The sequence below is a fragment of the Trachurus trachurus genome (assembly GCF_905171665.1).
Source record: "Trachurus trachurus genome assembly, chromosome: 15".
Classification (NCBI taxonomy): domain Eukaryota; kingdom Metazoa; phylum Chordata; class Actinopteri; order Carangiformes; family Carangidae; genus Trachurus; species Trachurus trachurus.
In genome coordinates, this window is record NC_139906.1 from 29252798 (window position 1) to 29267177 (window position 14380).

Consider the following 14380-nt stretch of genomic DNA (forward strand, 5'->3'; position numbering starts at 1 on the left):
AAATAAAGGTTAAATAAAAAAATATTAAGCCTGGAACACCCACACCCATTCCCTGTGTAGCCTATTGGATTCATTTATACAGTGTTCTTCTGCACAGTACCCATATGTGCAGCTGAGGGGAAGAAGAGAACTGCTGTTTGCATACAGTAGCTAAAATGGTTTTAGATTGAGATAAAAATGTATAAAGAAAAAAAATGATTAGCTTCAATGCTAATGTTGCTAGCATAAGATTTCATATTAGGGACAAAGACTGTCAAGTAGCCACATTTTTTTATTTTCTTGATACTTCAAGGTTTCAAGGTTTGTACAAGATTTTTACATTGTACAGTTATGGTTCATGCTTTTCATCCATGGTTTATTTCAACAGTCACTGACAATGCAAAGCACAGCTCAGGTTAAACAACTTTTAATTTGGCACACCATCACTCTATGGGATTCACTGCAGATATCCACATACCACTAAGGCTATTTCACCACAGCCATCTGTATGTGGTGTTGAATTCCAGGATTTGGGTTGGGGTTTTTTTTTTCTAAAGCAAACATTTAGAGATTTAGGGATTTCTAGTTTTGCTCCATAACAGACATTTTTTAGACCAGTGGTACCAACACAGTGGGTTTTGGCCACAAAGTGTATTATTTTTTATTAAAAAAGAAAAGTAAAAGAAAAGAAATGAAAAGAAAATGTTGTAAGAATAGTTGATAACTTTTATTGCAATGAATTTCATATTTTCTTTTCCTGTAGCCCTCCCACTCATTCTTATTTTACCTAAATCTGTGCCTGGTTTTTTTATTTACTCATTTATGTTTTAATTTAAACAACAACAGTCCTGACTCCACATACAGATGGGAAATAAACTGAATGGTTATAGTGTACTGTAGTTGGTTGATGGTTGAAATGTGGATCAAGATTTGAAGGTCCTGAGAACACCACCACTGTCTAGTCTTAGGAATAGGTTCATTTCCAATTTATTTGTCAGTGCAAGCTATTTTTCGATCGGCGGAGCAGAGCCACGAGCTGCTCAGAGCTACGCTACAGAGGCTAATGGGATTTCTCGGTTTCCCTCATCAAACTATCGAGACAGAGTTGTTTTCGAGGCAAATGCAGAGACTGCTTGCTGAAAAACTGCCCCCGACGGGAACGTGCATCAGCGGTTTTGCATGAATTTACCTCTAAATCAACTCTGTCTCGTAACGTTGTGTTATTATCTCATAGCGTGATGAATGTGCAGGTCACAACTTGTCCACCAGAGCGTTGTGGAGTTGTTGGATTGTGTATTTGATGAGTTTGATGAGGCAAACCAAGAAATCCCATTAGCCTCCGTAGCGTAGCTCTGAGCAGCTCACAGCTCTGCTTCGCCGTTCTAAAAATAGCTTGCACTGACAATTAAAGGTAACAAACCTACTCCTAAAACTATTATGGCAATGGGCCAATGCTAAAATGTTGAACTATCCCTTTAACAAAGATTCATAGATGGTGGTTGTTCTCCATCAAAACGTTATAACTCTCAATCATTTATAAATTACCAGATAGAACAGTATTGGACCGTGGTCTACTTTTTATGTCGCTGAGTATGTCAGCAAGTGTGTGTGTGTGTGTGTGTGTGTGTGTGTGTGTGCTGCTCAGTAACTCTATCTGGCTGCTGGATGGCAGTGTTGTGTCTAACACCAGGCTGTTTACTGGTTAGTCGCTCCACGTTGGCCTCTGATCTGGACTGACCCGAGACCTGCTTGTTTTAGCTCCGCACAGTCCATTAAGCCAATTAGAGCTGACCTCTGACCCCTGAGACAGAGACATACACACATTGATAGACAGACACACACACAGTCTCAAGCAAATATGTTGGTCCAACTCTCACCTTCTAATCTGTTTGTGTGTTTCCTCTGTCTGTCACTGCCTTTTAAACACTCACCACTCACACACACGCGCACACACACATACACGCAAGAGAAAGAGAGAGTCCAGGTGAATACTCGCCGGTTTTTCCAGGTTAACTAAACTTTTTATAAATCTTAAAAATGTTGAATTGGGTTTCAGTTGAACTGTTCCCCTGAAAACCATGGAAACCACAACCGTGCACACACAAGACAATGGAAAAACAACAGTGACTGCTGCACTTGAGTTTGTCAGTGTGATTGCAACATAATGAAGTGAGAGAGTGAGTCTTGGCTGGACTCAGACAGATCTGTTAAAATGGTTTAAAGAGGAGGAGGAGGAGGAGGAGGAGGAGGAGGAGGAGGAGGAAGAAGAGAGGAAAGGAGAGAAGGAAAAGGAGAAGGAGAGAAGAGGAGTAGTAGCAGCAGCTGGAGGAAGAGGAGGAGGAGGAGAAAAGAATAAAACGTCCTCCCTGAGCGAGGCTGAAGAGACGCTGCAGCTTGATCTGGATCTGAGCATGTCATTAAGGCAGCAACACACACACACACACACACACACCCCTGGGGCTACGCAGGCACCAGCCAGTCTGTTTTTGAAGTGTGTGTGTGTGTGTGTGTGTGTGTGTGTGTGTGTGTGTGTGTGTGTGTGTGTGTGTGTGTGTGTGTGTGTGTGTGTGTGTGTGTGTGTGTGTGTGTGTGTGTGTGTGTGTGTATCCTTTATTTGATTCTCAGTCTGTTAAATCATAAACACTATAACACATCTTTTATTGTTACTTTAATGCTGGTGAAGTGAATGAAGGACAGGGACAGATCAGTGTGTGAAGCTGAAGGTGAAGACCTGGTTCCTCACATCTGCACACATCTGGTACACGACAAGAGAAGATTTTCTATACTTGCCATTTCAAATTATCAGCATATAAAGAGATTTTCTGAGAGTGTTTGTAAATTGTCTGAAAAGGTATGAGGTTTTTGCACTCACAAACATTGGTAACACTTTACAATAAGGGTCCCTTAAAGGGACAACGAGGAGTTTGTATTTGGTTATAAAAAAGTCTCACATTAATGTGGATGAATCTACGTTACCCACACTTGTTAATGGGCCCATTTTCGATCAATATATCGTTTTGTCTCTATCGTTATTTTGTTATTTTAATTAATGGTGGAAATGCTGGGCGAGCTGACCAGCGTTTCCTTACTTTCGGTTTCGTGGACGCTGCCCGGCGAGTCATGAGAATAACGCCGCCGAATCGCCGTTTATGGTCGTAACTACGACGGTATCTGATCAAACCTCTGACTTTAATTCTTGATGAATGAAAACATTCTGGGCAAGTCGTCCGTCTTGCACCGGTCAAAAAAAATTCACCGTGCACGCGGAGGCTCATGGTGAATGTAGTTTGAGAACACTTCGCTTTCCAAAACTCCTCGTTGTCCCTTTAATTAACGTTAGTTTGTACATTATTAAGCATTAATTAACTGTTTAAAGATATATTAACAATCATTATTATGTATTACGATTAAGATTAGGAAACACATTAATTAATGTAGCCTAGTAAGCAGTTAATAAATGTTTACTACTCAAAGTTAGTTAATAAATTATTAAGTAATAATAAAAGTTGAATAATGTCATTAGTTATCAGTAGGTCTATCTATGCATTACTCAGCATTAATTAACACATTAGTTTATATATTATTAATGCTTAATAATGTACTAACTAACGTTATTTAAGGGACCCTTATTGTAAAGTGTTACCCAAACATTTCAGAGGGAAATATTATATAGAGGGAAAATATAATACAATATAATTACAGTAGTTGCACTTCCACTGGTGACAAGGGGTTCCAATCAGGTAGAATACAGAGATTATGTAAATTATTATATTTATAATGTGATGTTAATACTCCCTTACAGAAAAAAACACATGAACTTCACATGTGATTCACATGTTATTTTTCACATGTGAAAACATTTTGCACATGGGAATCATGTGGTTTTGGCCAAATTGAATGTGTATCACATGTGAATTCCCATGTGAACCCATTTTCCACATGTAGAGCACATGTGTAAAAGATGTTACTACATGTGGAAAATTTAGGTAATTGCAGGTTTAGGTAAACTAGTTTGGAGAAATAATGGTTTGTCCTAAAATATGATATCACCATGGTTACAATAATGAACACATGGTTGAGCTTATAGATTGGTGTTTAAATAAACTACATTATCCGTTGTTTCATGCAGGAGACTAATAATCATGATGAAGTTTGTTGGCTTATAAAACAATCACCTGCCTTCTCCTTCTCTTACATCACACTCATACAGCGGCTCCAGAGCACCAACGTCATACTCCGGTTATTAGATCTGACTGATGACATGATGGTCTCCATGTTTCACCTTCAGAAGAATTCAAACTGCGGGCTCCAGACTGTCAGCAGGAACTGAGCAGAGGACTCATAGAGGAGAGCAGGATGATCCCAACGTCTCCCAGCTGCCCGCACTGGATGGATGGATGAGAAGTGGAAACCAGAAGAGTCACCACTCATCCCACCCAGCCTGACATCAACGGCAGGAAGCACACACTCGACCCCAAGCAGCCTCCAACAGGACGGAGGCACCCAGCATGCACTGGGAGGATAGCAGGGGGCTGTTGGGGCCTCAGGGTGCTGACAGGGGGCTGCCGCTCCGCCGGACGCAGCCCACCTGTCGTGTGTGTGTGTGTGTGTGTATGTTTCTGAAGCTTCATAAAAACTGAGTGAAACCAGTTTGTGCTGAAAAATCCTGGGTAGCATAAGCTTAGTGTGTCATTTATTTGTGGAAAGGCTGAATAAAGTTACATCCAAAACATTTCAAAGAAGTGTAAAGCAGCAACAGGAGCATCAGTTCAGCCACAAGAAAAAGCAGTCAAATCATCTGGAGAATTGTTTGCCTAACTTCGTATTGTTTGTTAGTCCTCGTCAGCTCGTGTAATACGTTTCAGTACTTTTTTGTATGTTAATGTATGTAAGTTGCACTTCTCGAGGCCGCTTTGTACGAAATGGTGAAAACAATTTTCCTTGGAAAGGACAAATAAACTCATCTATCTATCTATCTAAAACAGAATCAAACACAGTTTCATTAGTAAAATGGGGGAAAGTTGATAAAATGATAAAGAAGCTTTGGTCTGTTGACACCACACCAGCGAGTCACACTCCAACCTGTGTGACACATTCATGTTCCCTTATGATCATGCACACACACTGTCAGTCCCACACACACACAGCATCCTGCTGCTTCAGGGACAAATAGTGGATTATTTTTCCACTTAAAGTGTTTTTCTTGTGTTGTTTGAGTGACGAAAAACCTGCAGTCAGCAGCTTTTTTTGTTAAATGAAATGATACTGTATATTTGTGCAACCTGATGTTTCTCATCTCACTAATTCAACAGCAAAAAGGTTATAATGAAAGCTAGGGCCGTTGTATAGGGGAGAAAGGTGATAATAATTCTAGGGGCCCAGAGCCCAATAGGGCCCACAAAACCCCCAGTAGTCTAATCTTTGTATGACTGATTTATTCTGCATAAGACCCTGACTAATACTCATAGTATTGCTGCATTAGCATCAAAACATTCATTTCTATACCGCTTATCCTGCACTAGGGTCACGGGTGAGCTGGAGCCTATCTCAGCTGACTTTGGGCGAGAGGCGGGGTACATCCTGGACAGGTCGCCAGTCTATCGCAGGGCTAACATCAGACAACCATTCACACTCTCATTCACACCTATGGGCAATTTAGAGTCACCAATTAACCTAACCTGCATGTCTTTGGACTGTGGGAGGAAGCCGGAGTACCCGGAGAGAACCCACGCATGCACGGGGAGAACATGCAAACTCCACACAGAAGGGCTCCAGCCGGCCGGCGGGTTCGAACCCAGAACCCTCTTGCTGTGAGGCGACAGTGCTAACCACGGCACCACCGTGCCGCCCAGCATCAAAACAAAGTAGGCTAAATAAAAAATGATACAAAAAGAGGAAAAGTCAGCGGGTATAGGGGCCCACTATAGTATTCTTTCAGGGGGCCCAGAATTCCTAGCAACGGCCCTGATAAAAGCCTAACTGTAGCTAGATTGTTTTTCTATGAACAGAATATGTTGCTGAATGAATGTGTTTAGCAGCACGGTGGTGTTGTGCACTCTGGCCTCCCAGCAAGAAGGTTTGGGGTCTGATTCCGGGGCCAGGGACCTTCCTGGGTGGAGTTTGCATGTTCTCCCCGTGTCTGTGTGGGTTCACAGTCCAACAATGGGAATACATTAGGATGATTGGCCCATTCACCCGATTTGACTGTTGTCATACCATTGAATAGACGTAATCTCGATACCATCATCCCACAAATATGGGCCAGTAGGGCCCTACTCTACCTACTAGTAGGTGCAGGAGGCTGTTATCACCCATTATACAACAGTTAGTTCCGACCGGTCCCAACCGAGCAATTTGATTGGACAACGAGACATTCCATAGTGCTGATATACAGTATAACAGCACTGGGACTTTTCACAGACATAATCACTCCGCTGTTCAGCTGGACAGGAGCTAAGTCAGAGCCAGGCTCCCCATACAGGAGCTGCCCCATCTCTCTGCTGCTGCTGCTGCTGCTGCTGCTGCTGCTGCTGCTGCTGCTGCTACAGTTATAAACGGACCTGAACATTAAAACCTGGACCTGACCTGGTCCGTCTAATTGGAGATAAATCTCTACTAAACCCGGCTGGAAAAAAAATCGCCCGGGGGCAACTACGTTTTGACGGTGATGTGTTTTGATATTAGCATTAGCTGTTGTTAGCCACGTAGCTCAGCTACTTAGCTTCAACTGTGTTTATATTGATTACATAGATGATAAACAAATGTAATACGGTATCGATAACGTCTCTGTGTCTTCACGCTGGTCCTGTTGCTGCGGTGCTGATCAGACACGGGCTCAGAACCAGAACCAGCACTGGAAGCAGCTCGGTGGAGAAGCTTGTAGCTAGTAGCAAGCTAGTATGAAATGTTTATGTGTTGCCTGGCAACAGCCTTGTCTCCCTTCCAGTTGCGGAACTATTTCTGTTGGCGGAGCTAAAGAAATGATTAAATAAACAAACAAATCATAATCTCTTGTAGTTTATTACTGTTCTAAAAATGTGCTCGTAGCACTGTTGTATAAAAGCAATATCACACGAGAGGGAGTGCTGTTGTACTGTATATCAGCACGGTGTGATTATCTGCGGCACTCGGCCTGCGGCCTCGTGCCTACGACCGAATCACAGCCGTGCTGATATACAGTACAACAGCACTCCCTCTCGTGTGATATTGCTTAATTAATCTGGTTGACCCAATGTTATTAATGCCCAGTAGGCACAGAAGGTTGATCACGGAAAATCGTGTTGTTTGTCACGAATTTTTATCTAGGCTATTGTTTATTTCCTCGTTTTTTTTCGTGCTACTCAGAACGAATTTCAAACTAATGTATAGACTGGTTTGATTTTATTTAATTTCTGAACCTTGACATCAACTGAATACAAGATTTTAATCATCAGAGATTCCATATCATATCGTATTGAACTCCCCCCCGTTTTTTTTAATGTTACGTCAAGCCTGTACATTAAGTGATAATCAGCATATCGTCCTATTATGTCCTATTAAAAAAAAAAAAGCATAGCCTATCGTCCTATATGATCTGATGCTTTTATTATTCCTTTTTGTTGCAGGATTCGGGCATTTTGTGAAACTATTTTATGGTTATTTTTAATATCTGATTCTTGCTTTTTCCCCTATAGCTACAATATAGCTAGAATGTCCGCATTTATTTTTCATATTGCGAGGTAAACTTTTTTTAAATATTGTATCAAACTGTTTTTTCCGGGTTTTTTATGTTACGTCAAGCCTGTACATTTAAGAATGCAGGGATACTCGGCATCATAACGCCCATATTTATGATCTAATGCTTGTATTCCTCTTATTTTCTGCAGGGTTTATTTTATGATTAGAAAACTCTTTTGGTTATTTTATTTTGTAGGAGAAAACAGGAAACAGATAACTGTTTCCTGCCTTTCCTAGCTAGAATGTCCGCATTACTTTTTCAACTACGGACTACGTTTTTTTTTTTTTTGTAAGGTACCACTACGTTGGCAATGTCATCGTATATTATTTTAATATCGTTTTTTTCGTATTATTATTGTGGAAGTGTCCTGTATTTCTCTAGTCCCTCTCCCTATGCTGTCCGGCGGAAACAGATGCTCCCCTTTTCCCGCTAACCCTTCACCAGGTAAGATGCGTGTCTGCTGGATGTTCACATTAACATTGGTTTCATTATTAAACGCAAGACTATGAAAACCATCTTCTAACTTGTGAGGGAAAAAATAGCCATATCTTGTAACTTTGTCCAGCTAGATGACCGATAAGTCAACTACCGTATGTGCAGTTTATGATATGCAGTAGGCTAACATGAGAAGAAGTCTCATTAGGCACCCTTAAAACCTGTGTATTGATTTAGAAAAAACGCGACTTTTTGTATAGCCTACATTCAGAAGATGGGTAAAAGCTAGACTAATAGCTAGCCTGTAGTACTGAATATTTGTTTCTGTTCTCCTTGTAGTTTCTGTCACCCCATCCCGAACACCGACCCAGCATCTTTATAGACACAAAAGCACTTTTAAGAGCTATCTATCCATCTATCTGTCTGTCTGTCTGTTCTGTCTGTCTGTCTGTCTGTCTGTTTCTCTATCTATCTATCAGCTATCTGTGTAACTGTTTGTTAGTCAGTCTGTTTGTCTGTATTGGTTTGTTTGTTTATTTGTTTGTCTGTATTGCAATGGACAGATACCGTTGACCCCCAGAATCCCAAATACAAAGAGGGGAGACGCATGGCTGTTGAACTGAAGCATAATCGGATTCTTGCTGAAGCCAGGGTTAGTGTTTACATCATTCTTTACTTGACCATACAAATTATATCCCTTACTGAATGTGTGTAGAAATATGAGTGCAGAAGAAGATTTTTTTTTAACTGTTTTATTAAACAATGCAGTTGAGTATTTAACATCCAAGCATGCTCTGTGGCGCGATTCAGTAAACAGATGAATAAATTGAGGCCACAGGCAGACTGTTCATGACTGTAGTGCATTAGTGAAATATGTAATGCAAAGCATTGGAGAGCAAGTTTTCCAATGTCCTTAACTACAGATGGCGATATTATGGTAACGGTGGGATAGTGGATAAATCGCTTGATTCAGTAGATGTTGGGGTTTGCTTTGATTTGTCATCTGTTTTTCTTCTAGTACCTTTAACCACATCAGTTTGACAAGACTTTTATCAACTCATAGGAAGCAGCTCAGATGAGGAAACGGACATGCTCTGGAAGGGACTCTCCATCAAAGTCTAAGAGGACAAGGCAAGCCCATGGGAAGGCGTGGTGGGCGACCCAGCGCCTCAGCTACAGGTTGTTTGTGTAAATTGTTGTTGTATCGAAAAGTAGATAACAATTTTTCAGTGGCATTGCAGTTAATTACATAACCAAGTATTTCATGTGAATATACGTAGTTTGTCTGATTATATCAATTGTTAATTAGTATGTAGGTAGAAAAAACATGATTGCAGTCCTAAGCCTACCCTAATCCATTCTTACTCTTCTATGTGCTTATTTACAGGTGCACAGCCTCCACCTGACTGCTCCCTGTCATCCAGTGTGGGAGATCTGCCCACTTTCCCCTCAGCAAGTCCTCTGGCAAAATTTGGTAAATCACAGTTATGAATGAATTTAACTTTAAATGTTATCTTCAAATCTCCATGTATAATTGAATTTAAGATAGACATTGAAACAAACCTTACGCTGTAAAGACAATGTATTACATAGATAAAGAACACTAATGATTATAGCCAGTTCCATGGTGATGAAAATATGTGTATGCTATCTGTTGATTAATTGTTGTAATGGTTGTTACCTAAATCATCTTTTATAACTCAAGTTTATTTAGTCAGTTGCGTACATGAACTGATGAAGCTTCTTGGATGAGAGGTGAAACGTCTTCCTAGACAAATAACTAAGTCCAGTTGCTTTCGATTTAACCTCCTTTGAAATGCTATGACCTGGACAAATGAGAATATGCACCGGCTTACTCAAGTTTATATTTTCTTTACAGAAAAAAATATGGAGAGGCTCTCTGCTATTTTGACATCATGTCATTCTGATGAGCCTCAAAGAAGCTCAGCATCATCCTGGTCTTTCCGTCAGCAGAAAGCCTCGGAGCGCTGGAAAGAGTCAAGACCATACAACCTCCAGTGCCTCATAGAGAGGGAGGCTGTTGGTCATCCTTTGTGTTACCTCTGCAATGAGCCTGCTGTCATTCGGTTGGTATTCTCAAATACTAAACTTATTCCATGATCGGCTTTTAGAATTAGTGGTCAGTGTGTAATTATGTTTTCTTTTGTGCTTTCAGAAGCTTCCCACAGGAATGTGGAAAATTATTTAGGACCTCCTGTGCCCAACTGCAAGGGGCTAAACCCTGAGACACATATCCCAAATAAATTCAATTCAATTTTGTATCTCACCTAATTCAGAATATCCTAACTTCAATTTATAGTACCTATCACTACTCCCATAAAATAATTTTTTATAATAATTTTGCCTTTCCCTTCTATGTGCAGAGATTGTCTTCCCGACGAGTGGTTCTGTGGCGACTGTGATGTACTGCATCACAAAAAGCAGCCACTCCACAACAGGGAATCCATTATTGATGGGTTTTTTTAAAGCTATTCCTCCAACTACACACATCATGAAACAGGAGGATGGATATTGCACCCATGAGCAAGGTATGTCTCAATCTGAGCCTAATTGTTTCCATATGTATCTCTAACTTGTTACAAATAATGTAATGCAGTGGTTGCTTGTTTTTGTCAGCATGCATTTTGCCAGCTGTGAAGGCACCATGCTGTTCTTGTGAGGACACAAACATCATCATATCACCAGGGAAACCAGTGATTTTATTTACCATCAATGGTAAGAACAGTTCACTACACTACACAGATCATGTGTATTAAGTATGTGGTTGGTGTGTATTCCTGATGTTGTTTATTTGCATTATGTTCCAAGGGCGTTATGACTTGCATCAGCCACTGTATTTGTGTGGAACATGCCAGAGGCAGTGGACTCCTGAATTAAAGGACCTCATTAGGAGCGGATATTGGCCGGCCTCTCTTAATGTGTCTACTTTGTACACATTGTACCTTTTGAGCTCCTTCCAGGAACTGAAGGTCATTTCTCCTGGTTTTGCCAGACAGGCCTTCGCAAAGTTGCTGGAGCACCGCGTACAGCAACTACAGCAACGTACCGCGCACAAAGTGTGGAGGAAGAGTACGTAAAAAACTGTATTTACATAAGCAGACAACATCACAAAAATGTGTAATTCTCGTCTGGACATATCAATGGAGATGCACTGCAGCGCAGTTTCTTAGAGTTTTCGTACTCTTCATTTGAGGAAACCAACTCTGCTGTGGTGCTGAATTCACCTGCCCAGCCTGCACACCTGAAATGTTGGCTGTTTCTGCAGATGGAAACAGGAAGTTGTATCGCTTTGGCCAAAGTGGAAGGTGCTCTTTTTTCCAGTGTTTTTATTGATTCATTTATATTGCTGTGTGACTAATGCATCTGTCTATTTGTCTTTCTTCTTCAGGAGTGAGGACCCTGCCTTTTTTGAGGGGCTCTTTGTGGCAAAAGACAGTGAAGTCAAGTTAACAGCTACCTATCTCGTTGTGCCCTGACGAAAAATATATGTCGAAAGCAGGTGATTAATCTGTTTACCATATTCTTGCACCCTTTTTTAGATGCATTTCATAAACTCATTATTTGTTTTCAACAGCACGTGTGGACATGCTTACACTGCATGCATTGGGGTGGAACCACAAAAAAAGGGCCTCGCTACACCAAGCACTTTCCACTAGATATGTAAAGGTAAGTCTGTATTTGTTGGTCACTTGGCTTGTTAATCCTTAAGGGCTTTAACCTGATTATTGTATAACACTATTTATCAGACATGTCAAAGACTACTGGACGAGACTGCAAGGCTAGCTGCACTAAAAACGGAGGTATATTGCTCGGATGATGAAACATCACAGTGGATCTCTGAGGTGATTGAATGGGCAGCTGGAGGTAAGCAAGACCAGATAACAGAAATCAGTGCAGAGAGTGCACATCGCATGTTTTACAACCAAGTTGTATTAAAATGGATTTTATATGTAGACCAAAACAAGCTCTTATATTGAATTTACTGTAACTTTTATTTCTATAGAGACACCAAACGCACCTCATAACACTGAAGGCACCACACAGAGCGAACTTCAGCAGTCCATTGTGGGGCTCTACCTTAGTGTCAGGCAACAGAAGCAAACCCTCTACCGTCAGAATGGTATAACAATAAAACAAGTTGATAAAATCAATCTACTGTATTTAATAGTGTTAACATTCCAACAAATGCATGTACTTGCAATTCATGAATTCTAACTGTCCATTATTTAAACTGCCATTTAGATTATGATAATCTAGATAGTGTTCTTGCTCTTAATGTCTTTTCAGACAGCAGCAAGTTTCGCCACCGCCTTCGGAGGAAGCTGGGAGAGGACAAAAAACTGCTTCTTCAGGAGATGCAGAGGTACAATGGACTAGTACCGGACTCTGCAGCAATCGATGTGGCTGCTGTGGAAATCACATTCACTGGAGAGAGCACTGTGTCCCCTTTGTGGCCATGGGAGGTTCATGGCAGTGGTACAGTATGTCAGTTTTGTAAAGCTTCATAAGAATTATTTTGAGTTCTTGTACTTAGAGTATACTGAACTAAATCATAACATATTAAGCGTTTTAATATCCATTAGGTTTGTGGGTGTATTTTAATTTTACTGTTATTGTGTACAGAAAACATCACAATCAAGAAGACATTGTTTGACCAAGTGATGTTAACAAAGCGGCTGGAGGAGGAGAAGAGCATTTTGCTTTTGGAGATGGAGCAACATTGCACATGGTTGCAGAAGCAGGCAGAGGAGCTGAAGAACAAGGTGGCTGAGAATGGTAAGATGGAACAAAAATGTATTCATTGAAATAATTACTTTCAAGATTAAAAGAAGTGAGCCGAAATCAGTGTCAGTCACAGAAGACAGACATCTTGCTGTGGAGTGCGTCTATAATGTGTCTTGTGTCCTTGGAAATGTAGACCAGGGCAACGAAGGACTTTGCTGTCTCTTGAAAAAACAACTGTCTGAGCTGTTGGAGCAGTTGCAAGTGGTCCTCCGACAGTACAAGACTGCTTTAGGTCCTGAGGCCTCTGTCCATCTGCACATTGAGGAGGAGGATCAAAGTGACCTCAGCAGTCCAGACAGCAGTGAAGACGAAGAGGATGTCACAATTTAGGTAATTTACTCAAGTATGTACTGTATACTAGTGTTTGTTTTGCAAACCCATACCCGTAAATGATTTATACAGCTTGTTCATTCTAGATTTCACCTTCTCTTACCATGTTTTTTTTTTCACAGATTGATGCTGCATGACGGACTGGACTCGTTGCTGCCAGACCCATCAGCCACATACCCATGTACACATAAAAACACGATAGAAAGCACACAATAAGAGTTACAAAAAACACAATAAGATCATAAAAGTTGTAGTGATATTTTAAACTCCAATGCAGAACAGGCTTGTTTTAATTTGTATGGCCATGCTGCAACAAAGGCTTTTTAAATCACTCTCCTACTCGAGTGCCTCAGTTCCCGCTACCACCCAGTCTTTGGTTCCTTACACTGCAGAGGACCAGAGGTAGAGACTAAAAGACAAAGAGACCTGTTTCAGTACACACCTTTTAGTGACTACAGATTGTAATGATCTTTAAGGCCAATCATTTTCATGGCTGTTTGAACCAGGTGCAGTAGCTTTGATTTAGCTCAAACAGGGAGGTTTCCAAACCAAACAGGCATACCGTATCTGATAACGCTTTCCAACACAGCCTGATAAAATAAAACATAATTCTCTGCTCAACTCTGTATAGTCGCAGACTCCTTAGAAAGTACAATCTTTGGAGGAGTCTAGAGAACACATGCAGTCTACATGGGTGGTCCATGTTTAAGTTCGGTGTATGTGTAAACTAAGGTACTTGTAGGACTGGACTTGGACAGTTGGTTGGTTGTGGATGACAATTTTGCTGTGATCACAGACTCCTTTGGGATCGAAAATAATCTCCTCTGTCTTTTTAACGTTTATTGTGAGATCACACCACTCAACAAACCTTTCCACTTCAGAATGATAAATGTTAGTGTTGTCATGCACCTGGAGTTAGTATCAGAGTATTTGAAAATATAATTCTGTGTGTGACTTGCTGAGCACTCATTTGTGAACCATGTGAACAGAACTGGTCAGCTGACACCCCTGTGGAGCTCCTGTGCTTATGCTTTTTACCTGAGAAACACTATTACTGACCTTAAGTAGCTGAGTTCTGTTAGTTAAAAAGGAGTGATACTGAGGGGCTGACAG

General features: G+C 40.8%; 1 protein-coding gene across 3 annotated transcripts; it reads left to right on the forward strand.

The window, feature by feature from the left end:
- Positions 1-7932: 7932 nt before the first annotated feature.
- Positions 7933-14072, forward strand: LOC310998203 (uncharacterized protein). Of its 3 annotated transcripts, XM_083988141.1 has the most exons (16): positions 7933-8140; positions 8695-8783; positions 9195-9310; positions 9519-9605; positions 10011-10218; positions 10308-10680; positions 10769-10867; positions 10961-11457; positions 11541-11651; positions 11727-11818; positions 11899-12016; positions 12156-12272; positions 12440-12628; positions 12776-12928; positions 13071-13267; positions 13390-14072. In XM_083988141.1, the coding sequence occupies exons 9-15, from the start codon at positions 11639-11641 to the stop codon at positions 13265-13267; spliced, it is 879 nt and encodes a 292-aa protein (XP_083844267.1). In that variant the 5' UTR covers positions 7933-8140; positions 8695-8783; positions 9195-9310; positions 9519-9605; positions 10011-10218; positions 10308-10680; positions 10769-10867; positions 10961-11457; positions 11541-11638; the 3' UTR covers positions 13390-14072. The 3 variants fall into 3 exon arrangements, with proteins under 3 accessions (XP_083844267.1, XP_083844268.1, XP_083844266.1); XM_083988142.1 differs by lacking the exon at positions 7933-8140 and having other exon boundaries at positions 8651-8783; positions 13071-13280; XM_083988140.1 differs by lacking the exon at positions 7933-8140 and having other exon boundaries at positions 8651-8783.
- Positions 14073-14380: the final 308 nt, after the last annotated feature.

Bases quoted from the DNA above. Each gene is read 5' to 3' on its own strand.
- LOC310998203 (XM_083988141.1), top strand. The intron at 11,819-11,898 runs GTAAGTCTGTAT...ACTATTTATCAG, and splicing joins TTTCCACTAGATATGTAAAG to ACATGTCAAAGACTACTGGA. The intron at 12,929-13,070 runs GTAAGATGGAAC...TTGGAAATGTAG, and splicing joins GAACAAGGTGGCTGAGAATG to ACCAGGGCAACGAAGGACTT.